Source organism: Strongylocentrotus purpuratus, unplaced genomic scaffold (assembly GCF_000002235.5).
Source record: "Strongylocentrotus purpuratus isolate Spur 01 unplaced genomic scaffold, Spur_5.0 spur5_scaffold_19, whole genome shotgun sequence".
In the NCBI taxonomy this organism is placed as follows: Eukaryota; Metazoa; Echinodermata; class Echinoidea; order Camarodonta; family Strongylocentrotidae; genus Strongylocentrotus; species Strongylocentrotus purpuratus.
Genome location: NW_022145604.1, coordinates 18,175,220 through 18,203,140, shown reverse-complemented (window position 1 = coordinate 18,203,140; position 27,921 = coordinate 18,175,220). Strand labels below are relative to the sequence as shown.

At 37.0% G+C, this 27,921-nt stretch overlaps 2 protein-coding genes across 12 annotated transcripts in view; both read right to left on the bottom strand.

Annotated features, from left to right (window-relative positions):
* Positions 1-2,195: 2,195 nt before the first annotated feature.
* On the bottom strand, positions 2,196-3,862 carry LOC115925834 (spore wall protein 2-like). The gene is made up of 2 exons (XM_030989826.1): positions 3,844-3,862; positions 2,196-2,839 (listed from the first exon to the last, which is right to left on the bottom strand). Exons 1-2 carry the CDS (start codon positions 3,860-3,862, stop codon positions 2,196-2,198), a joined length of 663 nt encoding a protein of 220 aa, XP_030845686.1.
* A 2,151-nt stretch (positions 3,863-6,013) lies between these two features.
* Positions 6,014-27,921, bottom strand: part of LOC756927 (5'-AMP-activated protein kinase subunit gamma-2) — a 63,573-nt gene continuing 41,665 nt past the window's right edge. For 8 of the 11 annotated variants that reach the window (XM_030990486.1, XM_030990487.1, XM_030990491.1 and 5 more), the window contains 13 exons: positions 26,390-26,416; positions 25,828-25,861; positions 19,127-19,227; positions 17,187-17,268; positions 16,249-16,307; positions 13,806-13,851; positions 13,399-13,450; positions 12,762-12,888; positions 11,905-11,988; positions 11,035-11,157; positions 10,465-10,611; positions 9,325-9,418; positions 6,014-8,687 (listed from right to left, as the gene is read on the bottom strand). In XM_030990486.1, coding sequence (XP_030846346.1) covers positions 8,629-8,687; positions 9,325-9,418; positions 10,465-10,611; positions 11,035-11,157; positions 11,905-11,988; positions 12,762-12,888; positions 13,399-13,450; positions 13,806-13,851; positions 16,249-16,307; positions 17,187-17,268; positions 19,127-19,227; positions 25,828-25,861; positions 26,390-26,416 — 1,035 coding nt within the window. In that variant the 3' untranslated portion in view covers positions 6,014-8,628. Of the gene's footprint in view, positions 8,688-9,324; positions 9,419-10,464; positions 10,612-11,034; positions 11,158-11,904; positions 11,989-12,761; positions 12,889-13,398; positions 13,451-13,805; positions 13,852-16,248; positions 16,308-17,186; positions 17,269-19,126; positions 19,228-24,303; positions 24,356-25,827; positions 25,862-26,389; positions 26,417-27,921 lie in introns of all 11 variants that reach the window. The other 3 variants (XM_030990492.1, XM_030990489.1, XM_030990488.1) reach the window with 3 other exon arrangements.

Sequence of the window (27,921 nt, the reverse complement as noted above, 5' to 3'; positions counted from 1 at the left end):
ATTTTCTGACGGCTGGATTCACTTATTCAAGACCTCAAAATTTGTTCACACATATATTCACCTCAGCTTGAAACTTGCGCTATTAATTTAGCACTGTCCTTTTTCTCGTAGGATTTAAGCTATCCTGTGAAAATGTCAAATTCTAAGGCTCCGCCGCTGCCACCATGTCTTGAGACGTAGTTCAGATATATAAGACACGCGCATGCGTGGACTTTATTAAGTCATTCAATCCCGTAGGATACATACATGTATATCATAACAGTAAACATAACAATCTTGTCACATGCTTTTGTTTTTATTTTAAACTCTGACATTTTTACCTCTGACATTTTTTCCTCTGACATTTTTACCTCTGACATTTTAAACTCTGACATTTTTACCTCTGACATTTTTACCTCTGACATTTTTAACTCTGACATTTTTTCATCTGACATTTTTACCTCTGACATTTTTACCTCTGACATTTTACCTCTGACATTTTTACCTCTGACATTTTTTCCTCTGACATTTTTACCTCTGACATTTTTTCCTCTGACATTTTTACCTCTGACATTTTAAACTCTGACATTTTTACCTCTGACATTTTTACCTCTGACATTTTTACCTCTGACATTTTTTCCTCTGACATTTTTTCCTCTGACATTTTTACCTCTGACATTTTTACCTCTGACATTTTTACCTCTGACATTTTTACCTCTGACATTTTTACCTCTGACATTTTTTCCACTGACATTTTTACACCGAGCCGATTAATGTATAATATTGTAATGATCTATTGTTTTTATATGAAGATGGAAATAAATGAACAAATGAAAAGATAATAACATCAAGGGAAAATGACACGTATTAAAAAAGAAAAGGAGCACGTGTCAAAGTAAAAAAGGAAAAAATGGTAGGGGGTACTTGTCGTACATGAAAGTGGGCACTTACGAGAGATGAAAAGACTGGAAAAAAGGGACATTTATTACAAAGAGCAAGGGGCACTTGTCAATCGAAAATTATTCAGATTTTAATAGTAGCATTTGTCAGAGGTAAAAAGAGGTATTTATGAGAAGGGAAAGGAATTAAAAAGGAAAAGGGGTACTTACCAGAAGGAAAAAAGGGGCAATTATTGGAAAGGAAAAGGAGATATGTGTCAAAATAAAAGGGGCGCTTATCAGAGGTGAAAAGAGGCACGTAATTAGAAGGGGCACTTATTTCAAAGGAAAAGGGACACTTCTCAAATTTGAAGAGGGGCAAAATTCAAAGGTGAAGGAGGCACTATTATCAAAGGTGGTAAGTGGTACTTCTCGTACATGAAACTGGGCCCTCACAAGAAATGAAATTGACACCTATTAGGTTTTAATAGGGGCATTTATCAGAGGTGAAAGAGTAATATTCCCTTGCTTCAAGACGCTAAAGATGACGTGATCGCCGAATTTCTACGCCGGGCGAAAGAATCTAGGCTGTGCGTTCGAGTTCGTTGATAATGCCACCATCGGTGACTTGAAGCAAGTGTAGGGAATATTATAGACTATGGACTTGGGGAGGGGGAGGGGGGGGGGGGGGGGGTGGGAAAGAAAGTATTTCAAATATAATTATATGTTCCGGTTTAAGTGAGACAGAGGAGGCAGCATGACAGAAAAAAGGAAGACATGTGAGAATTTGTAGAAATGATACAAATAGGAAAGTAGGAGAGAGAGAGAGAGAGAGAGGGAGAGAGAGAAGAGAAAAGGAGAAGAAAAGGACCTCCAAAATATGTGAGCGACCGGGAAGGAGAGCAAGAGCAAGAGAGAGGGGGAGAGAGAGAGAGAGAGAGGGGGGGGGGAACGGGTATTGAAATTGTCAGTGAATAGTGTATTTTTCATAAGTTGTTCTACATCGTCATATATTGTGTAATAAAGGAACAGCTTTGTTGAACAGACGAGATGAAGCAGTTCGATGATACTCTTAATATGACACGGCCACCACCACCATTAATATCATCATCTCCATAATCAACTTTATCATCACCCTCCCCATAACTAACTTCATCATCATCATCATCGCTATCATCACCATCCCCGTAGTCAACTTCATACATCATCACCCTCCCCGTAGTTAACTTCATAATCATCTTCATCATCGCCATCATCACCCTACCCACACCCTACCCATAATCAACTTCATCATCATCTTCATCACCATCACCATCATCAACCTCCCCGAAGTCAACTTCATAAATCATCACCCTCCCCGTAGTCAACTTCATAATCATCACCATCATCATCGCCATCATCACCCTCCCCGTAATCAACTTCATAATCATCGCCATCATCACCCTCCCCGTAATCAACTTCATAATCATCACCATCATCACCCTCCCCATACTCAACTTCATCATCATCATCATCACCCTCCCCATACTCAACTTCATCATCATCATCATCATCATCGCCATCATCACCCTCCTTATAATTAACTTCATCCTCATCACCATCACCACCCTCCTTATAATTAACTTCATCATCATCATCACCATCATCACCCTCCCCATAATCAACTTCATCATCATCATCACCATCACCACCCTCCTTATAATTAACTTCATCATCATCATCACCATCACCATCACCACCCTCCTTATAATTAACTTCATCATCATCATCACCATCATCACCCTCCCCATAATCAACTTCATCATCATCACCATCACCACCCTCCTTATAATTAACTTCATCATCATCATCATCATCACCATCACCACCCTCCTTATAATTAACTTCATCCTCATCATCACCATCACCACCCTCCTTATAATTAACTTCATCATCATCATCACCATTATCACCATCCCCGTAGTCAACTTCATAATCATCACCTGACACAACAATTTAAGCATTCAGTAACTGTCTTTTCAATCAAATTACAATGAAACATTGATTTATAGAGACCTCATGTGAAGCGTTTGTCATGTATGATAAATTCAATATTTTATTTCATATTTCAATAATAAACACTTTTAAAAGTACACTGCTAAGAACGATACCACCTCTCTGTTGGGGGGTAACAGCAATACAAACAAAGGGGGTAACCATGTTGAACAACAAAAAACATGATTTTAGAATTACAAAGAAGCATGTGTACTTTAATAACATTAATTGAGTCACAAGGTTGACCAACATTGTTTAAATATCCATGGACTAAGAAAGAGATTGATAAAACCATAGATCTGCAATCAAATTTTCCAAGATTTCATCTTCAGTGATATTTAGAATAATCGACCAACTATCAACCCATTTGCCAAAATAATCCAGTCCAATTATACAAAGACTTTGGTATAGCACCTTATAGAGCAGGTACAAAGAAAAATGTATCGTTTGCTCTGCAAAGTTTAATTATTTTGTCGCTAAAACAATACCATTGGACTTCAAGAAGACCAGTTGTGACATTAAAACAGTATGATATACACTATTTCTATCATACAGTGCATATACAGTGCACATCCAATTATGAATGATCTCTATACCATTTGACGGGGTGAGACTGGCCATAGAAGTTTGGGAAGTTTGGGGAGTTCCCCCCCCCCCCCCCCTGAAGCCGCTCAATAATTCATATTGAGATTGGTCGATTTGTGGTCTAAAGGTCAACTGATATTAATATCATGAAGAAGATTTGGCCATCAAAGTTACCCGCACAAATTCTAGTCCCAGTCTGCCCCTGTCCTTTGGAAGTATGAAACATTGAATTGATTTGTAACTATTCAACATCCGTAATTAAACTTATCAATTCTCTACATCCGTGGCCCGTTGCATAAAACTTACAATCTGATTTGATTGGCTGGTGAGTGATATTACCATGAGTTAATATTGATGGCAAAGTTACCTTCAGTGGTAAGTTTCATGTAACAAGGCCCTGATTTTAAAGAAAGTGTGTAACATACAATGGTGGGATGTTGATATGCACACACATACAAACTCCACAACAATAATGAAAATACCCCCCCCCCCCCTTTCCCTTGACTCAAAGTCGGACTGTCAATAAAATACCAAATATTTTTTGATAAAACAAGAAACTAAAAATTATTTTGAGTGGTCAGCAGAAAAGTGCAAACACACCTCTGGTCAATTTTCAATAATTTTTCTCTTAGCCTTTTGATATGAGGGGGAACAAGAAAGAAAGAAAGAAGTATACATAGCAGATAATTTAAGACCGATCAAAGTGAATGTTAAGGACTGAAATGTGTTAGGTTACTATGGTCAACAACAGGGACCTGTTTCACAAAGCCTTTTTTCAAGGACAAATAACAAAAATCAGTGACAAATCTGCTAATAACCAATCAGAAGCAAGGATTTCGCTAGCTTATAAAAAAACTAGATGGAACTTCGACTGCGCGCAGTCGAAAATGATGCCTCCGTCATAGAGCAATTTTACAAACCAAAACAGAAGAAATTTTTCGAATTCAAGTTCAATTGTAATCCATTAACAGGTTCTCAGAATATTGTGATTACAAGCTATTTTTGCATACATAATGAGCCCATGACCTTTGACCTTATGAACCAAGAATCTACTCAGTTCATTGGCTCTGCAAGAAACATACATGACCTAAGTTGGCAGGAATCCATCAATCGGTTCTTGAGATAACGCGATCACGAGCTGTTTTTGCATACATAATGTGCCCTGTGGCCTTTGACCTTTGACCTTGTGACCCCTACATCTAATCAGTTCATCGGCTCTGCAAGTAACATACATGACCTAAGTTTGGCAGCAATCCATCAATCGGTTCTTCAGATAACGCGATCACAAGCTCGTTTTGCATACATAATGAGCCCTGTGGCCTTTGATCTTTGACCTCGTGACCTCAAAATCTAATCAGTTTTTCGGCTTTGCAAGTAACATACATGACCTAAGTTTGGCAGCAATCCATCAATCGGTTCTTCAGATAACGCGATCACGAGCTCGTTTTGCATACATAATGAGCCCTGTGACCTTTGACCTTTGACCTCGTGACCCCAAAATCTAATCAGTTCATCGGCTCTACAAGATACATACATGACCAAAGTTTGGCAGGAATCCATCAACCAGTTCTTCAGATAACGCGATCACGAGCTCGTTTTGCATACATAATGAGCCCTGTGACCTTCGACCTTTGACCTCGTGACCCCAAAATCTAATCAGTTCATCAGCTCTACAAGATACATACATGACCAAAGTTTGGCAGGAATCCATCAACCAGTTCTTCAGATAACGCGATCACGAGCTTGTTTTGCATACATAATGAGCCCTGTGACCTTTGACCTTTGACCTCGTAACCCCAAAATCTAATCAGTTCATCGGCTCTACAAGATACGTACATGACCAAAGTTTGGCAGGAATCCATCAACCAGTTCTTCAGATAACGCGATCACGAGAACGGGACGTACGTACGTACAGACGTACGGACGTACGGACGGACGGACAACCCGAAAACATAATGCCTCCGGCTACTTCGTAACGGAGGCATAAAAACTGTCATATGTCACTGATGAGAAGTTTTGTGAAATGGGACCCAGGTCTAAAGCTGTAAGAATGCCTATTCCACAAATGAACATTGGTTGACTATATGCAAGGTATAAATTAGAAATGATGCATTATAGCTGAATCAATATTGTGTATGACAACCTTATTGTCTGTGATTTGTTATATCTCGAAATCAAAGACCTCATGGTTCAATTCCTGTAGTCTAGACCTTACTTTGTCTACATTTGTCTATATCTGGATTTAAATTTTTTACTCACAGTCAATCTAATAAACTGATTTCAGTTGCTTGTGTCTCAATGTTATTTGTAGCTGGTACATGTTTCATAAAATGGGACCCTCGAGTGTGTAGGCTTCTGTAACCTAACAGATTGTGTAGAAGCAAGTATTTTGGGTCTCACTTACCAAAATAATTGTTGACTATTCTTGAATCAGACAATTTTTGAATCAGATAATTCTTGATTCAGACACAGGAAAAGGTATACAAATTATCTAATTAGACAGGGGGAAAAGAAACAAACTTCCTAGAAACTTGAACTTTTGTTGTGATGTTCATTTGTTAACAATGACAACACACTTGAATCATATCCACGAGATAACAAGCAACAAATCAAAGTGATCATTAGTGATATCAATATTAAATATTTCAAAAACAATTTGCTACAAATTATTTCATTTTGCTTTCTATTTACATTTATACAGGTTTTTGGCAACAAACAAAAAATCACCAAAAGAAAAAAAAATGAAGTATACATGCAATCATAGTCCATTCACAAAATATGAGTTAAAATAAAAATTATTGCAAAGAAAACATACTTGTCTTCACATAGGTTCCCAAGTTTGTTAAAACCACAAGAAATAAAAAGTAAGTCAAGAAAAAACAAATTGAACAAACATTTGTTCATAAAGTACAGGTAACTGGGTATACAATTTTTAATGATGGTGGTTGGGGAAATATTTGTTTTAATAACTTGAACAAATCTGGAAGTCCTGAATATATTGACACCATGAAGCCCTTTCCAAGTTGTTGTACAATCTTGAACTCGATTGGGGTTCAAAAATATACTTCTAACAATATCATATAGGGATGATAGCTTAAAATAAAGGACTTTCCTTTGTAAAGATTTTCAATGCTACAAAGTTCAAAGGAACATTCTCAGTACTTAGATATTCCTTCTATAATGATATAGTTACATGTACAGTTTCATAAATTCTACCAGCAAGTCCCTATGCATGAAGTTATTAAAGTATACAACCATTCCTTGCCATGTGTTTCTCTTTACTCTGCATATCCTACTATGTGAGCATCACTTTGAATAATATGTGAGCTTGATCTTCAAATTTCCAAGGAAAAGGGGATATGTTCCATTTTTTTCTCACGGAAAAGAATATCATGCAAAAGCAAACATAAATTCATGTTCCAATATTTCAGTAGAAAATCACAATGTAATCAAAATAAATAATCAAAAGCTTGATAAAAAATTATCAAAGTATTAACTCTCGATTCCGTGTAACACATGCAGAAAGGACACTTACATTGTCAAGACAGGAGAAAGAATAGCAGTGTTACAGAACCTTATATAAGTGACAAACAATTTGATCAGGATGGTTTGAATAATTTAGAAAAGATGGTTTAAATAATTTAGATAAGAATTCCAAGACACATTACAATTTATCGACCTGTGTGACAGTTTTTGTATCGTCAGTCCACATAACTTCCTTAGATTTGTGCTGACAGACTGAAGCAGACTAAAGTTTTTAAAACTGGCAGCTAGCTTCAGTCCGCCAGTATATGTCTCAACTTAGACACCCAAACTGTCACACAGGTGAATAATGTTGGATGTGTCACAGAACTCTTTTCTAAAGCATATCTGTATGTTTGTGACCTAACATTTTATCTATGAGTCGGCTTTACTTACCTATCTACTTCATAATTGCCATTCTAAAGCCAATTAGAATTGCGCCCCGTAGCTGAAAAAGTTCTTTGAAAGTTCAAAAAACTTTCTTAATCTCAGGTATTGGGGCAATTCTAATTGGAGATTGGCAACTATGAAACAGATAGGTAAGTAAAGCGAGTTGTAGTAGATACAAGTGGTATACTGGCCACCAACTTTTCCCATTTTGATTCCTACAATCCATATGTTTACAGCATCATATAAGAAAACACCTAGAGTAGAGACACAACATTTGAAATGTCTGTCCTTGCAACTCCAGTCATTCCGTTCCACCCGATCTTCGAAATCATCTGAATCATCGAAAACTTGAGATTCTTCCTGGAAGATTTTAACCCTTTGCTTACTGGAACCTGTTGGTCCATGTGTTAAGCCTATGGGAATTAGATAATCTAGTATTCAATTGGTTAATGAGTGATTTGTGAATTCTTTAAACATTTTAGCCCAGCAACCCAAACTAACTAACCAAATCTAGCTACAGGTATCTATGTCCCATAGCTTGGTTGGAGGCCGTTAAGGCTACAATGAAATGGACTTTGAGACACAGGTTCTCCATATCTTCCTGTCTTCAGCTGTTCTAGCGAGCTGCTCAAATGACATGCCTGACCAAAGCTAACACAAGGTGGAATATCACAGATAAAGCAATTTCTTTGTGTTTAACTCTGCTACGAATCTCAAAGCTTGGATTTCCCAAACACTTATAATTCGACTTGTGTCTCAAAAAGATATAAATGTTGCCAAAAGGTTTACTTTGAAAAGTGCAATTATAATACATGTACATGTAACTCTTTGCAAACGTGTAAGCTCTGTAGAACTATTGACTGTATACCACAAAGAAAATTATTTCTATTTATGATCCCTGTGTGCCTGTGGTGATTCTACTATAATTCTCAAATAAAATAAAAATATAATATCTTTATAACATCATGAAGACATTGGTGACAATGAAAAAATGACAGAGAAAATAAGTCAGGGAATATCTTTGGCGATGAGATGACTTTGCATGATCTCCAATACAGCAGGATGCACTAGCAGGCAATCCATGGCCTGGAACCCGATACATCAAGCGACCGTATGTTATTGTGCTCATGATGGTTCTTCTAAACCACGTAGCCCTCCTTGTACGATCTCTGAGGAACATAAGAACTGATACCCAACTGCTAGTACTTGTAGGAAATACTGCCCTCTGCTGGTGACCCTGCTATACCCGCGGCGACCCTTGTGTTGACGATGATGAGCTGCTCTTTCTACTGGGTACACCTGGGCGAGAGAAAGAAAAAGCAAAGAGAGAAAATATAATTATTGGTTGTTGATTAAAAGACTTCACCAACAAACCTAACAATTTGAAAGCCAGTGGTTTAGAGAAGGATCCAGGGGATAAATGACCCCTGTTGTAAAAACACAAATTGTTTGTACACTTATGTTTAATTTTAAATTGCGTCAAATGAAAAGAGACCACTACCAGCACCACCACCACCACAATCCATATCATTATTGCCACCATAATCACCATCAGCAGCAGCATCATCATCATCAACAATATCATAATCATCACCATTAACACCATCATAATCACCTTCTTCTTCTTCACCATCCCCCCCACCCCCACATCCCCACCCCACCCCCACATCCCCACCCCCACATCCCTACCCCACCCCCACCCCCATCCCCATCCCCATCCCCATCCCCATCCCCATCCCCATCCCCATCCCCATCCCCATCCCCATCCCCATCCCCATCCCCATCCCCATCCCCATCCCCATCCCCATCCCCATCCCCATCCCCATCCCCATCCCCATCCCCATCCCCATCCCCATCCCCATCCCCATCCCCATCCCCATCCCCATCCCCATCCCCATCCCCATCCCCATCCCCATCGTATCCATGGGAATCTTACCTGCTGGTTTGAGCACTAAACTATTAAGGATGTCTGAAAGTGAGATGACGCCTATCACATGCTTCTCATCGTCAGTCACAACTAACCTATGGACCTGTCAGAAGAAAAGTTGAATAAAAAAACAGATTCAAATATCATCCAAGAGGAAAAATAGTACAAACAGGTCCTGAATTCAGTTCACAAAGATGTTGTGGGATTGCGAATGGTTCATCAACCTCTAAATTGCTTATTTGGACCAGAAAAAATCTGAATACAAAATGAGAACTTGCAGGAAATAACAACATTGAAAAACGCAGCTCAATTTTGCACATGTAACATCACATGATATTACTATCTCTCTTTGCTTTGTTAATCAGCTACCAAAAATCAAGTTTGGTTTAATTCTGTGAGACATTTTAGAGAATTTCCAGATCCCAAGATGACCTCTACGGTCGAAGGGAACAAAATGGGAAAAGTTGTGTGGATGACTCTCCTTCTATTTTTCCATCTATTGATGAGAATCATCATATATAGCTTCGCAAAGCCTGACAGAAAGCTCTTTTCCATTTGTGTTTGTACAGGGGGGTGTTTCACAAAGACTAAGATTGATTGATTTTCCCCCTTCAATAATGAAATATAAAAGAATGTAAATTCTGTAGATTTGTGACCATGATTTGTACGCCCCTTGAGAGAACAATTACAGTAAATGGTGAGAGCAAACAGTGGAATGAGTGGCCTGCCATAGTTAAGTCCAACTTAAAGTCGATCTTACTTTGTGAAACACCCCCAGTTCTAATATAACATAGTACAACTACATGTCCGAAGGATGTTTCTGCGTAACTGTAGTCATCTCAACTTAAAAATATTCCTCATACTCTGTCCTATATTAATTAAAGGTTTCACTCATTTGTTTCTCTGGATTTTGTGCTCCTACTCATATCATTGTTGTCTTTAAGATGTTCATGCGTGGGTATATCGTCATTCGTGAAGTAGGCAACTTGACAATCACTACATAATACCGAGCCAATAGGTATTACGCTCCTGGCATACGTCCATGTGCTGTCCTCTATATACCCGCGCTTGAGCAACTTTAATTCCTCTGGAGAGAGAGAGAGAGAGAAAGAGAGAGAGAGAGAGGAGAAGAAGTTTCTATAAACTCACCCCAGCTTTGATGATCCTTTCCATGATGGTTTCTAATGTCTCTGAAGCCTTGCATGTACTCACACCCTCAAAGTATGTCTGACGGAACTGGAGCGCTTGTTGAATGGTGATGTCTAGGTTGTTATACGTCTTCTCAGCAGCAAGATTCTGGAGGGGTTAGAATGATGAATGATACTCAGCTTGAGTGAAAAAATACATGACCCTAAAATAAATGTAACTCACCACTCCTCCTTCCCTAGACTAGCCTAACCTTTGACTCGTCCCCCCCCCCCCCCCCTCGCATAATATCCTTCAAAATGTACAAGTAAATATTGCAGGAAAAATCTGTATTTCCGTTGGTATCATGCAAGCACAGTTGACACTCTATGTATATAAGATTAAGAGTTAGAAATAGATCAGTGCTTCGCCCCTCTCGTTCACTATGCTCCCTCGTCCCTCCCATTTCATTCCCCCCCCCCCCCCCCCCCCGCCCCTCCCTCCTGGTCATGAAAAGAAATCGCGCCCCTGGTCAATACCACAGCATCATATCATCGTACTTCTTAAAAACACTGACTGATTTAAGTGACTTACGATGACATCAAACTTGGCATAGATGTCCACAATCTTGTTGTTCTCGTCTACGATGGGTAAGGCTGAAACTCTCTTGTTTATGAACATATTGAGAGCTGTTATCAGAGGGGTGTCCGGTCGAGCCTGAAACAAAGAAGATCACATTAAAAACAATGATGAAAATAATAATAATCTGGATTTATATAGCGCTTAATACCAAATACCGTTCCTAAGCAGATGTTATTACCCTGGTCATCAGATCGATTCACGCACAATGAGCACCATCTTCACTCCCTGGGGATTATTTCTACCATATGGTCACCGTGAGGGCATATGGCAGAAAAAAAAAGGCTTTTGGCATCATACAAGGTCCCCATTTCTCTCCTGGGTAGGGAGTGGCAAATGTGGATTAATACCTTGTCAAAGCACTATGGTATTACCATTTATTTTGTAAACGGCTTTGCTTTAACTTTAAATTTCTGCATGAATTTACAAGAAAATAAACTCCTTGTGCATTTACTTGACTTACTTTGATGGAAATATGTTATTATATGTACAGGGGAGTGTTCCAATTATGGAAAGCTGTTGGTATCCATGAAAATATTATGTAAAAGTTATTTTAAAAGGCATAAAATGTTGATTCAAATCATTCATATTTTTTATATGATCAAGGAGATTTCATGTTCTTTACATGGAATTTATAAAAAGTCTAAAATATTTGAATTTTCGCTTTTGAATATATTTTGAATTTTATTTTAAGGCTACAAATGGCTCTCCATAATTTTAAGTCCAACAGTTAAGTTTGACTTAGGATCTTTGTGAAACACCCGCCAGTACATGTATGTATTACAAAGGAGACATTGATGAAACATGCAAACTATCTTGACTCACTGTGGCAATGTTGGTGTACGTCCCGATGTTGAGTTCTTTAAGGGTCTTCTTCAGGAAGGAGGGACTCTTTATTTCAGTCTTTTGCTGCAAAGATAAGACACAGAAAAACAAAGTAGTAAAATGGTATCGACTATATCACGCATCAACAGAAATACACGGTATAAGAGTGTGCATAAAGTGATATGTATTTCAAAATGCAGACAAAGTACACATAAGGCTTGTTCAGATATATGAAACTGGTATATGAATCGTGCCCCAAACAAGCCGCCAGCTTTTTTTTTAAACGTGTAAATAGCGGCAACTGTGTGCAACAAAGGTATGTATTCAGAGAGCTTTATTTTATAAGATATAGAAATATGAAGCCTATTACAATTTATGTCATCAAAAAATTGAACGAGGCTTAAAGATGCTGTACAATTTTGTTCACTGCATGCAGATCTTGGTTCACATCAGACAAGTATTCCATTATAACCCCTGACAATGTGCAACATAGTTACTCATGTTCTGCAAATAAGATTTTCCAGTCAAGTATCAAATCATGGTCCATTATACTTATATGCTCCATTACATTTTCCCATCGCTTCCACAGTTTCTTTCACAATGCAATCACATGACCAGAACTCAACTTTATTTCAAGGCGGGACTGCACTACTTGTAGCTACTTGCGCCCTCTATATAGTAAACAATGCCTAAGCGGTCACTGTTGGTCCCCCATGGTCCCCTATTTCTTATGTTAATTGAGAGCTGATTTGATGAGATAACCACTTGTCAGTGACCATGCAGGGAGGTCTAATCCCTCCTGGCTAAAGTAGTGCAGATAGGCTTCAAAGGATTGATAGATTCAAAGCACAGCTTACCAGTAGAGCAAGGAACTTCAGTATACGTTTGTGAGTTAGGATGTAGATGACGTTGCCTGTAGCGTTGTCTATGACTGGTAACCTATGAATCTTCTGTTGGATGAGCATCTTGACGGCTTCAAACAAACTAACGGAAACAAAAAAGGAGGAAAATTTTATTGAATGATACGATAGAGATATTGTGAACTGTTTGCTCTCACCATTATGATCTTTAGACAATATTTTTCTTTCAATAATGAATTTAAATTCTGTAGATTTGTGACCACGATTTGTACGTCCCTGGAGAGACCAATGCCAGTAAATGGTGAGAGCAAACAGTGGCATGAACGGCCTGCCATACTTAAGTCTAACTTAAAGTCGATCTTAATCTTTGTGAAACACTCCCCTGGTATGTAACTTGGTGCTTGTATAAGTCCAAAGTTACATTCCTACTCTCATTGGCTTAGATTTGACACAAAAACATGTGAGATTGACACATTGCGGTTAATGATAAACTACATGAGAGATTGTTTATAGCCCTTTTCAAGTAGAGAGTCAGACTCAAGTAGGTAATCAGTCTCAGATTTCAATGATATTTCTGCAAGTTCCCATAAAAATCCTCTCCAAGATGAATTCATAGAATCAGATGTAAACAAACCTTTGATCTGGATTGATCCACACAAGCGGTCTGGCTTTCTCTTTTAACACCTCTGTAAAAATGAAAAGACAAAGAATTAAAAGCATTAAAGACCTATCCAAGGAAAATACAACTTTATATCAATGGAAAGCTGAATGAACATAGAATACAAGTATAAAGGAATACCTAATATTTTCCATTTTAGTATAGCACAATCAACTGTCTTTTGAATTCAACTTACTCCCCATTCCCCCTTTCAACAGTTTCTAAAATTCAATCTTATTATATTTCCTCCTTAAATAAACCAAGTCAAATGGAAGGCACTACAGAAAAATATGCAGTTCTTTTGAAAATTAATGTACATTTAAAAAAGAAGAACACAAATATGAATTGATGCAAGTTTGTTGTTGTTGCTATCTTTGTCTCACCTCTCCATGTTGCTATCTTGTGTTCCTCTAACTCATCCATCTTGACCTAGGGATGGAGTGGGAAATAGAGAGGAAAGAAAGAGAGGGATGGATTAGAGAGAGAGAGAGAGAGAGAGAGAGAGAGAGAGAGAGAGAGAGAAGGGGGAAGAAAGGAAAAGCAAAAGAGTAAAAGGAGACAGTCATGAAGAGACAGAAAAAAGAAATTAAAAAGAGGGAGAGAGATAGAGAATAAGAGCAGGAATGAAACATGGAGACAAGGAAAGAGAGAAAAGAAAAGGAGAGGCAGAAAGAAGAATGAGTGGGAGGGAGAGAAGGAGGGAGAGAAGGGAGGGAGGGAGAGAGAGAAAGAGAGAGAGAGAGAGGCAGAGAGAGAGACAGAGACACAGAAAGGGTAGAAAAGAGATTTATTTTCAATTACTCATCACACAGACATTTCAAATTGCATGCAGTGAACAAATTTAAACAATTTGCAGTAAAATCAGAATCCATGCACTAATGCTAAAAGCTTGAGAAAGAGCTTTTTAATGGCAAATGGCTTTTCCCATACCTCAAAATAGAGCCCAAGGATAACAGCATACCAATCGATAAAATGTACATCCATGTGTACATTTCAATGAGGAATTTTCCACATGGGTGTCACCAGCAGACATAGCATTTATGCTATACTTTTGCCAGGCACAAAGAAACATTCAATGTTCTCTGAATAATATACAGGTAGCCATTACAGGCAAATCTGTTTTGCATGGTCCTACGTGTTATCAGTATCTGGTGCAAAAATTGAAGCCCTTAAAAATCACTCTTCAAAATGATCATGAAGTGCCTCAAATAAGTAAAATCTTGAGTGACTGGTTTTACCATACTCATTTTCCCCAATAGACTGTAGTGTCATAAAAACCGTTGGGGAAAATTATTTTTGAAATTTTGAATTCCAATCACAAATATCTTGATAATCAGACAAGCGATCGGCTTGTAAAAGTCATGGAGTTCCTGACTGACTTAAAGGTCTAAAATTATCATTGCAGCATGAGCTAAATCCAGGATTTTGTTTCAGAATCCGAGACAAAGTTACCGGATCCCTTTAATAATGGAGGTCATGTTTTGTATCTTGATAGACACACAAATTCATTTACATGCTAAATCACTGAAGAAGAAAAAAATGTACACCTATTATTACATCAGAAGTAGATGTGAACGTCTTATACATCAAAATTTCAATTAAATTGAAACAATTCTGAGAATACCTCAAACCAGAGTCACATATGTACTCCCAAGCCTTTCTTGAGGTATATCAATGATATTACACATGAAAGACATGCTGTACTTCTTCAGCATACATTGTACCATCTGCTAACAGCCAGGAAGATGTTGACACATAGTAATACACACTAGGCCTGTCTTCATCAGCTCGAGTTTGCCAAATAACCTGCTATTTCCAGACTCCGGATATTATCCTGAAGCTCCAAATTGCGTCTTCACTAGAACGATATGTGCATCTCAAACTAGCATGGACGGGTGCAAATTAGCCCGCTATTTTGGAAACAACATCCAATATCCCGCTAATTGCCACTGTGGGCTGATGAAGACGCAAATTAACTGGCTAATTCGCGATCAGGGTAGTTAATAAAGCGGGTTATTTAGCCAACTGGAGCTGATGAGGACGGGCCTAATGTGAATGCCCTACAGGCTCTCAGCAGACAAAATCATATAGTCCCCTTCACGACAATCATTCCACATTTTGTGCTTTGGCTAAAAAACATTGGATTCAGAGTCCTTAACAAAAAGCCAGATGCATTTAATAGGAGAAAGAGCTTAAATTTCTGCACATACGGCAGCCATTTTGTTTTAAACCGCAACGCTTTTTTTACAAATTATAAATTCATGTGTAAATGAATGGCAACTAAATGCAACAAAGGTCCAACCCATATTCACTGAGCTGTGTGTTATGATATATAGGGATGTGGAGCGCATTACCTTAAGGTCATTCAAAACTAATTAATTAAAAAACCAATCGCAGCTTTCCACTTCATACATGAACAAGGTTTCAAGAGAAGGTTGAGTTCTGGGAAGAGGCGAAAAATAATTTGTGAGCGTTATCATTCTATTATGCAAGTGTGGAAGAACATCAAATAAAAAAAAATGTTCCCTGAATAGCATGGCTCTTCAAGTGCTTTAATATTTTAAATATGGCATGTCCGAATGTTTGTGTAGTCCCATATACATCTTTCCGTGTACAGTGCTTGTAACTTTACAGAGACTGGGCCAAATTTCTTATCATTTTGATGATTCCAGGACCTTGGAGTACACACCAATACTTATATGCTAGGTGATCAACATTTTCTGATCGAATCCACACCGTTTCTTTCACAATGCAATCGCATGACCAGAACTCAACTTTATCTTTAACTAGTAGGTTTTCCAAACCTAAATCTATGCATCAACTTACCAATGGTGATTTGTAATAGTACTGAAGGATGTTGATGAAGTCTGTTATTGTCAGCATACCTGTATTTAAAAATTAAAAAAAATCAAAGCATGTATGTGATTACTCCAGAAATATACTTAATTGCTCGCTGTAAATGTCCCGCAAATTTTCTACATTGAAATTGCCAAGAGAAGATTCTGTCGCTTCAATAAAGATTTTGACTCTGAGAAACCATCATAACTTTCCTGTTCCTTTGTTTGATAACTTTCATGAATTTGCATTTCTGATATTTCTGCTTTCATCTAATTTAACTTCCAAGAACAATCCCCTTTGAAACTCACATTGATGCTTTGATGTGCATGTACACCTGAATGTTATGTCATTTACATCCTACACTTTGCCATAGTGACATTAATGATACAGCCAATTTGAATTGCCCATTAGCCTACAACTTTAAAAAAAAATCATAACTTTCTTATTTTTTGTCCGATTACGTTCAAACTTTCACCAGTCTGCTTGTCTGATTTCCCTGCTTTCTTTTAGAGTAGTTTGCTATTAGGATTGGATTCCTTTTTACAGTTGATATACATCAGAATGCATGGTGAGACCAGGGGGTGTTTCACAAAAACCCTAAGTTGAACTTGTTGAAAATATTTTGTAAAAGTTATTTTAAAAGGCATTAAATGTTGATTCAAATCATTCATATTTTCTATTATCAGGGAGATTTCATGTTCTTGATGTGGAATTTATGAAAAGTCTAAAATACTTGAATTTTTGCTGTTGAATATATTTTATTTTAAGGCGACAAATGGCTCTCCATAATGTTCATGTCTAACTTAAGAGTTAAGTTCAACTTAGGATCTTTGTGAAACTCTGACCTTTCCACAAGTCAAAAAGCATCTTATTCATTGGTCTTTGGGGGAGGATTCTAACTGCAATCTGGCTTTCTGAACACTTACCCACAAAGTCTTGCTTTGAGCTGTCCCATAGTGGAGCTGCTCTGACACCATTGTACACCAAGGCATAGAAAGCCTTCTTCACCTGCAACAACAAGTAAAGAAATACAAATAAAAAACAAACTTGTTTAAAGCCCCACTGCACTACTTGTACCTACCTGCCCCCTCGTTATACCAAACAATGCCTTAGTGGTACCCATTGGTCCCCAAGGATCAACTTTTGCTTATGTTAATTGAGAGCCGATTTGATGAGATAACCACCAATCAGTGAACTCCCTGGGTGGTCTAATCCCTCCTGGCAAAACTAGTGCAGATAGGCTTTAAAGTCCATACAACACCGGTAAGCATAGTCATACTTAATTCCTACAGCTTTGGGTGTATCTAACTGTAAATGTATAAGAAGTTTTGCAATTTCATGTCAACTACTATTTTTTGGACATTAACAAGGATTAGGGAAGGCTAAAAAAAAGATATTCTTGAGTGTCTTATAGTGAAATGTCAAAATAGACACCTCAATATGTCAGGATCAGTGTCGACAAATGCACTATAAAAGAATTCTACATCGCTCTCATATGGACAGAATATTAATGCTGCCTTAAAAAAAATGACTTAAGAAGGATAAGGGATATGAAATATACAGGAGGCAGAGGAAAAAGAAGATCTGGAGGCTACAAATGAGCCCTGGAAAGCTCTAAAAAGCTTTTAACGAGCTCTGGAAGTAAATGATCAAAATATGAGCACTAATGTCCTTTGGCAAGACTTTGATCTACGTTGCCACACTTAACCCAGGTGTTGTAAATGGGTACCTGGCAGGAATTAATTCCTCGAAATGCTAGAGCGCCGTAGTGGCAGTCTTGCTAAAGCCAGGGTAATAATCTGGGTAGCGCCAGGAGCGTCACAATGTGACGGACATGTGCGCTATATAAGAAGCCATCATTATCATTATATTGTTACAAGCATCACCTCTCACTCTTATAACCTAGCACAGAGTATATAGTAACCTTAAGCGACATTTAACATTTCTCAGAAGGCTTCTTGTTCCAGCCAGGTTCAACATACTGGTACTCTTTTATTAAACATTGGCAAATATGGCACTCTATTGCAGATTTCTAACTTGGATGATGGCCATTAGGGTAAAGTAGCTACTTGGAGACAATTTTAACATTAATGGTACATGCACTTTGAAAGTAAAGAAAAGTAGCATTGGGAGAGGGAGAGAGAGAGATAGATGGAGAGAGAGATAGAGATAAAGGAAAAAAGAGAAAGAAAGAGAGAGAGGGGGACAGAGAGAACCTCTATTATTACTCTCCATCTATCTCTATCTCTCTCTCTCTCTCTCTCTCTCTCTCTCTCTCTCTCTCTCTCCCTCTCCTAATTCTACTTTTCTGTACTTTTAAAGTGCATGTACCATTAATGTTAAAATTGTTTCCAAGTAGCTACTTTACCCTAATGGCCATCATCCATGTCAGTAATCTGCATTAAAGTGCCATATTTGCCAATTTTTTATTAGAGTATTTTCAACAATAGCGAGGAAAAACAGAGAGACATACAACCCAGGAATTAAAGATAAGTAAAGCCTCGGTCACAAATGCCATTACGAACTGCTACCAAAGCCGTACAAACGATTTTTAGACAATGGAAATTCAGGAAGACAATGGAAAAACCGGGAGATTTGTACGAATTTATCGTTCGTACGAACCTTTGTGACCATAGCATAAGGGGGAATGAGAAGGAATATATATCAAGGTGCCTTAAAAATAGTAAGCAAAAGAGAAGGACAGGGAAATCAGCACTGAATCCTTTTAATGAAGAAATTGTTCTTCATCTACGCTGCATGAACCCAGTCGCAGTTGCTCTTCAATCAAGATAACAATGCAATATATCCCTGGGACAAAAAGCAATCATGGTAATATTCTCTTGAGAGTGAATTTGTCTGAACTTACCAATAACTCTGCATCAAAGACGACTAGTTTGGAGCTGGTCGGGATGATCTCATAACATTTGTGATTCTTCATAAACCTTACGAAGGTCATATCTTCCTCCTCTGTTGTTGCCATAGCGATGGGGAATAATGACATGAAACAATGCAGAGAATGGCAAAAACAAAATTAGACATGCCTACTGTCTTTAAAAAAATGAACATTATGCCTGTAGGTACATATAATATTATCTAATTGCTATTCAATCATTTTTTATTTTTGTAATATTTATTTTAGCTTCAGAGTTCTGCTTATTATAACTGCTTCCATGAAAAAAATTAGTTGAGCTTCTTTTCTTATTGAAAAGTCTTTGTAATTAACAATTGGTTCTAAGTTTTTGTCAAGCTTTGATTTCATTCAAAACATCATTTTGTGCAGCCTATCGCATTGATGATGCAATGAATACTGCAAAATTTCAATGAACATTCTCAAACCTTTTAACAAAAATTAAATGAAATCTGTCTTGTACACTGTACTTTCTCTGAGCTCCTTCAGATTTCCTCCACAGTCTGAATAGAATGGAAATGAGTGGGCAGGTACCATGCAATTTACCAAATATCAAACACATAAATAATGACAACATTTGTAATGAATATGTTGTCTGTTTGGATCCAGAAGGGCGTTAACTCATATACTTTAACACAGACAGAGTTAATGCCCTTCTGGCTCTCAACAGATGATGTCATCTGTTGAGAGCCAGAGGGCATTAAATCATCTCTTTATAGAGGCACGTTCCCGCCATTGTAGTTATCGCTGCTCTAGTCATCGCTATCTTGGTTCCGAAGATCGACTTCTTATTTGCATACAGCTGTCAATCAAAGTACGCGCGGCCTGGCCTGCCTTCGTCCAGCCAGCTGATCGCTGCCGATCCTGACGTCACGTAAGTGGGCGGAAACAGCAGCCGAATCTTAGAACCGAACTGCGATTGGTATTACTTCGGCACATGTATGCGATAATCGGCATTGTGCGGGCATTCGGAACATGCCATCTGCGCGTAAGAGCCGTATTCTGTTGGTGTCAATAGGCAGCTAGCATCGTCCGCCAGCGGGTACGTATTTTGAACGCCCTCTGGAATACGGGGAACATGCCACTTTAAGCTATGAGTTAACGCCCTTCAGGCTCTTATCTTCTAGATTTCAGAAGCAGAAGTTGCACTGCATATCATATGATTTCAAATTTATAGAGAAAGAATTTGATAGGTTTGTTTAATAGGAGCATGGTGAATATAATGAAAGGATTTGGAAGAGACAGCAAAACACAAACAAACAAACAAAAAACAAACAACCAAATACAAAACAAAACAAATGAAAGATATAAAATGTGAATTAGTAAGATGGTTATAAAAAAGGTTTGTGTAATTGAGCAAGTGAATTTTACGAATGAAAGTAGGAAAAAATTGAGACAGCAAAAAAAAGCAAAGAAACAAACAGCACAACAAAACAAAATGCTTCTTCTTTTTTTTTTTTTTACAGGTTTGTGTAATTGAGCAAGGGAATTTAATGAATGAATGTAGAAGAAATGGAGATAACAAAATGCAAAGCACAAAAACAAGCAAACAAAACAAATAAACAAAGATAAAACATATATTTTTTTCAAACAGTTTGTGTAATTGAGCTCATGAGTTTAAAGAATGGATGTATAAGAGATGAAGTACACAAAACAAATAAACAAATCATTTGTATTAGCAAAGAGATATCCTCCTTGGTATTAGTAGCAATGGTAATAACAACAATTTGAATGAGTGGAGGGCATACAAGGTCACAGTTAAGGTCATGAGGTCATGGAGTGACTTTCTTTTTTCAAAAATGAATTACTACATAATAGATAAATATGTCCAATCTATTATAGAAAATTTATGCATATAAAAAATGAAGATGGGTTTGATTTTGGGAAGATGACTCAAGTCAACTACTCAAAATGGTCATATTCAGAATAAAAAATATTTTGGTGTACATTTTAGTTTTCACAGGTTCATTCTCATACACCTTTTTCTTTTGTTATAATTCAACATACTATTTATTCTTCTTTTGAGGAAAAAAATAGTGTGTAAGGTAGCAGTAGTTAGCAAACTTTGTAGGTTGTCATAAGGAAAAAATTAATCAATGATTGAACTGTCTGTGCCAAAAAAAAATAATCACATCAAGTGTTAATTCAATATACATTATGATTAAAATGAGTTGTCCTAATTCCAATCATTCTGTATCCGTCATTTAATCAGGGGTTTTTAGTCTTTGAATTACATGTCTTCATTATAATTAATGAAAAGCCTCCTGAGAAAACCTCATTTCAAATGACTTTTCCTAGCTCTACTGAGCTCTAAATGTATGCATCTTTAAATGTCAATAGTCAAAACCACTTCAAAGATACAAAATGGAGAAGGGTCCTTATAAGGGGATCATCTTTTCATGACTTTGTTAATGTCCTAAACAATTCCAATTATTCAAAAGAAACACAAAAGGGACAGGGGTAGGCCTAACCCTATCTGCCTAAAATAATGGTTGTTTAAAATGGAGAAAGCTTCTACTAAAGAAGTTCATGAAGTATAACTTTAATATTAAAAACAAGGCCAAATATTCAAATGAAACACATGGGAAGGCACATAAGTAGGTTCATATGCATACACTAATGAATTCTGAGGATGGAGAAAGGTTTTACTGAAAAAAGGTCATAAAATACAACTTTATTATCTTAAATAAAGGCATCCATTTGAGGGAAATTTATGAGAAGAGAAAGCTTCTTATAAAGGATGCCATGAAATAAAACTCTGCACTTTGCCGATTCACTCTCAACTTCTGGTATTAAATGTATCTATGGATCTCACGTTTCATCGCCCCTAGGTTTGCCCGTATAATAAGGAAAGCTACTTAAGAAAAATGAGAAGGGACTGGGGTTATAAGCCTGCATGCAAACCATCATGAATTCTGAAGATGGAGAAGAAAGGTTTTAATAAAATAAAAGGTAATAAAAATATACAACTTAAATATCTTTAAAAGGGCAGACCATTTGAGGGAAGAGACGGGGGGGGGGGGGGGGGGTAGACCTGTACACAAACAATAATGAATTCTGAAGATAGAGAAAGGTTGTGAAAATAAAAAGTTCACAAAATTTAACTTTAATATCTTAAATAAGGCCAACCATTTGAGGGGAATATATATGAGAAGAGATGGGGAAGAGTGGTAGACCTATATGCATACAATAATGAATTGCAAAGATGCAGGAAGGTTCCAATAAAGGTCATAAAATATAACTTTGATATCTAAAATAAGGCCCACTCCTGGAGGGAAACACATTTTACTATGAGAAGGGATGGGGGGGGGGGGGGATGAATATCGGCTTAAATGCATATAATATTTTTTTCTGAAGATGGGGCAGAGGAAATAACATGCACTGACAAATTATGTTTTCTGTCATTCACTTGACAATTTTTTTCCTCAGTGTTTTCACTTTGTTTTTTGTGTGTTTCTTTTCGTATATCGTAATGGCCAATTTGAAGGTATTATTGCACTGTTGGTAATACCTGAACGAATATCAATGTAACAGGTAATACGAGAACCAAGATTATATTGGTGGTGACAAAGATACGAAAAATGGAGAAAGGAGACAAAAGTGAAAAACAAATGAATAAACAGGAGAGTGAGAGAAAGAAAATATAAAAGCAGCATAAAATGGAAGAGAAAAGAAAAGCTTCAAAATTGAATTCCAAAACAGATTAACATGTCAGTCACGAGTAGTTCTTATTTTCCTCATTTTTTAAAAGAAATATTTCTTGTTCGTGGGAGTGGGACGCATCAAAAAGATAAAAGGAGTACACTGAATAGAATTTATAATAACAAAAATACAAGCAAAAAATGTACAAAAGCAAATCAACAAATTGAAATGTCAGTTGCAAGTAGTTCTTTTTTTTCCCGATTTCGTAATCTTATATACATGTTATATATATATTTTTTTTGGAGGGGAATTTAAAAAGTCAAAGAGATTAGGTGAAATTCATTGTAACAACAACTGGAACAAAAATGCATGAGTTCTTCTCTGTACAGCTTAGATTTTTCATTTGTTTTTATTTTTATAATGCCAATGAGTAGTTACATAAAAAATAATGAAGAAAGCACCATATACAGGAATGAAGAGATAAGGAAATTAATTATAAGATCACATTTAATTTGCTTCTATATTGGTTTACTCTATTTTTGATAAAGTGAGGTTTGCGGTCCTGATCAGAAAATGATGTGCATGGGTGCTTTTATTCGAAACCTATCAGTTTTGACTTTTCATCTCGAGGGAAGGATGGAATGCATTAACCCAGTATAGCTGAAAACTGAGGAGACCCTGTCGCCATCTCAAACCAAATTGCCTAGCAGGGAAGCCTGTAAAGCCAACGTGCTGCGTAATCTTGAATATTTTGAACTTCATTCCATGCTACGATGATGAAGGAAAAGGACAAGAAGAGGAACATATGTCAGGAATCAAGAGAGAAAAGAAGAAAAAACAAAAATGAACTGCAGAAATGGGGAAATGAGAGAAGATAGTGAGATAGTGAGAGAGAGAGAGAGAGAAAGAGAGAGAGAGCGGGAGAGAAATAGAGAGAGAGAGAGAGAGAGAGAGAGAGAGAGAGAGAGCCAGAGAGAGAGAGAGAGAGAGAGAGAGAGAGAGAGAAAGAGAGAGAGAGAAATAGAGAGACAGAGAGAGAGAGAGAGAGAGAGAGAAGGGGGGGGGGGGAAGGGGAGAATAGGTGGCTAGAGAGGGAGAAATGGAGGTTGATAATGATGGCCTCAAGGAGCAAGAGAGTGTCGAAGATGAAGAGAGAGACTGAAATTCAATGCATTATGATATAAAATAAAAACCTTAACAGAGCACCACACCAAAAATAAGGATAATTTTTAATAATAATATCAAGGATTAAATCTTTCAAAAAATATAAAAATATCATGATTCTCTGAAAGAAAAATCATACATCTCTATCCATCAAGCACTAAGAAAATAAAGAGTATGGTCTGGGGCGGGGGGTGGGGGGGAGATTACCAACTACCTATGTTAGTTAACCAACACCCAATCTCTACGTCATCTTGTGAATATGTGCATATATGCTAATATTTTTTTTCTCACAGCAATCATTGTTTTTTTAACAGTTTTATGTTTCATACCTTCCTTGTAATAATCCCTTGTCCCTATAGGATCACTGGCCTTACGGGGAAGCTACAAAAGATAGTCACAAATGGTTGGAAAGAGAACAAGACAAAAAAACACATGAAAAAAGATGAAAACCATGTCTGCATGAAAACAAAAGAGTTTGCGCAAATAAAATAACAAGTCATTGATGAAATGCTGCTAAATCAAAACATGAAAAGAACTAAACAAAGCTGAAAAAGAATAACGATGTAGGGTGACTCTGTGCAACGTGTCCTAAACTACATGACTTTTTTTCGTTCAAATATTTCATCCACCGATTGAAGAATATCTGGATATGACCAGTGAATTATAGTGCTCTCTGTTACCACTACCATTATTCATTGTCATGTTGAGAATGAGATCTTTCTTTCAAAGTATGAAAATATGGATAGACGTCATAATGCCAAATAGGACACATTGCATGGAATCGCCCTGATTTTAAAGTTAAGAACGAGCATCGTACATTCTGTGCTTGCAATACCAGTATTTGGACCCTCTTAGAGACAACATAAAGTGACTGGAGTGCTCAAAATACAGAGGTACCAAAAAAGGTATGAGACTGACATCAGAAGATTTGGAGTGATACGAGTGATGCTACAGCTAAACTGGTAATAATACTTGTGTGGTATCTTAGCAACGAGTACTTACTGGCAGTTGAATATGTAGTGGTATTGACAAGGAATTTTAATTGAAAGTGGCACAGTAATTCTGAAGTTTTTACCATGCATGAAGTAGATTTCTGTGAAGTTAAATTCACAGGGAAGCTTTGCACAAGGGCAAGACTTCCACTATATTTCTTTGCCCATTTCTTAGTTTTGTTTATACATTTTCTATCAAAAGTGTTTTCTACAGATAAAAATAGTTGAAATTTGTTTTTTGTACACAATTTTGTTTGTGCATTAAGTATAATTACTTTGATTCTGTGAGACTTTATTTTCAATTATTACCCCCTCCCCCTTACATTTCATGCTTAATTTTCTTGATATAGAGCTTTTGTCTTTCAAATCATATATTTCTGACAACAAAATTGGTGGTTTTAAAGAGCAAAAATGAGTGAATACCACATAAACATTTATTTCAAAGAATAATTTTTTTTTAAATTTCATACATACACATATGTTTTATATTGTGGAACAATGTGCAGGATACATTTTGTGCAACTGGGACCCCAAAATGACATTGTGGTACCATTTGCAAGCACATGTACTTTTACACGAAGAACAAAGCTAGCTTTAATGACATGACATACAGCAGCCTGGAATTTGGAATGCAATGGGAACTGAAACAAAAAATGAACATTTTTCAGGACGCTTCACAAAAGTTGAACTTTCTGTCTCTGGAAATCAAATGAAGACAATCTAAAGCAAGAATTAGGAACTGGTTAGAATATGAGAATTGAAGTAACATGAAAATGGTTGAAAACAAATAAAGCTGGAGTTGAAAGAAAGAAAGAGTGAGTGTTGCCGCATGCTGTCCAACTGTCTTGCACTGAAACTAACCTTTCTTTTTAACGTAGGACTCTGAGTAGGATCGCTGTAACAAATGGGGATTTAAGTTTGGTTAGAAAAATTAAACATTCTGTTAACAAAAATATCATCAAAGAAAAATGATAATGATAATAATACAAAAGTATTGATGTTATGATATTGATATCGTACACTGTAACATTATCATCATATCATACCATACATGGGTAAACAATTATTACAAGATAAGTAATATTATTCATTGATAACATAACCAATTCAACTTTTCATAGTTTTGCATTCATAAATAAACATTGATGACACAGTAAGAATAGAAACAGCAAACTTTTATCAAACATACAATTGCACGATAAGAGGAGTGCAAATATGACCTTTCACCTTTTACATTTATAATCAGATCAATACTGTGAGGTGATATGTCTGAACGGCAGACATGGGTTTTCAGAAGTCCTATAGTCTCCTCAATTCTAGCCTTTGGCTTTGTGATGACTCTAATTTTATAGCAGACTGTAGATATTCCCCCTATTAATGTTTGATTTTGATTGTAGTTGATAAATAGTTGATAAATACTCACAACTCTAAGTGGCTCCAATCTTTTCTTCTAAAGTGAGGTAATAAACAAATCAAAGTTACAAAACTGTGACACCCGGCCGCAAAATAATTCACCTTTTGTTTCTAACTTTCTATCTCTAAAAAGCTTGGATGTTGATATTCGAATGATGGAGAGAGAAGGCTTAGCATGACACATGCTCCTTACTTTAAATGGAAAGCAACATTTTTGAATTTTTGAGGGCCGCCTCAAGTTTGGTTGAGATTAGATCAACTGGGCTTAAATCTACTTAAATATTTTTAAACATGCAATATATTTAACAGATCCATGCATATTATTCTTCAGCGTCTAAATCTTGGACTAAAACTACAGAAAATGCAGCACAAAGCTTGAAAAAATATATACTTTTAAATACATAACTCCTAGCTGCCAACATAATTTTGAGTGGATTTGAGAAATAAGTCAACGGTCAAATGATAAATTATGCTAATCTGGATTGGTGTATAGATGCTATTTCCTATACTCATCTTAAATATGATAAATGCTAATCACATCCTATTTCTACAGGAAAATGGTGACATTCACTCAGACATATTAAAATCAATCTGAGACTCTGGGCTCGACAAAGAAAATAGGACAGACAGCTGCATTTCATATCCAATGAATTCACCCCCATACGTTCAAACGATCAAAATGTCAAAACTATTGATGACATCCTCAATAAAAAGTGTTTTTTTCTTGGAGTTCATTCTACGCAACCGTCTTCATCAGTCACGTCATATCATGATCTACTTTGTATCCATCACAACTATCCTTTAAGTATACCAATCACTTTAAAATATAATTTGTGTATAGTGTATGAAATCAATCTCAAAAACCTTACTCAGTATTCTAAAGAAAAAAAAGGATCAGTTGGAGGGAGGAAGGCATACAAGATGTCTCTTATTATATTGAGAAACACAAAATGAACAGCAAACTATGCAATATTGGCATTGTACTTATACAAGAAGAAAGTTTAATTAAACCTCTAGTATAAACCAAGAGCTCTCCACCCTCTACATCTCATCATCAAGCTATCCAATATTCTTTCCCTACTTCATTCTCCTCCCTCTGTTGTTCCCACCTCTCTGTTTTTTTATACCTCCATCTAACTTTTTCTTCCTTCATTTTGCTCTTTTCTCCATTTTGAACTGTCCGTCCACCCTCTTTCCTCCCCCTTGTTTTTCTTTCTCCTTCTCCCTCCTCTTTTTTCCCATCTCTCTCCGTCTTCCCCCTCTTTCTCTCCCTTTTTCTCCCTTTCTCTCCCTTTCTCTCCGTCTCTACCTTCCACCCTCATTTCTCATTTTTCTCTGTGTAGGTGCCTAATCTTCAATCTATATCTTCAATATTTGTTATCCTCTGGGTGCCATTAAAATGCATCATGCCCTCGGGCCAATCAGTTCTTGAAGAGCAAGAGTCCTCCACCCCCCTCTCTCTCTCTCTCTCTCTTTCTCCTTTCCTCTCCCTCCCTCCCTCCCCTTCTCCCTCTTTCCCTTTCTCCCTCATTTCTCTTTCCC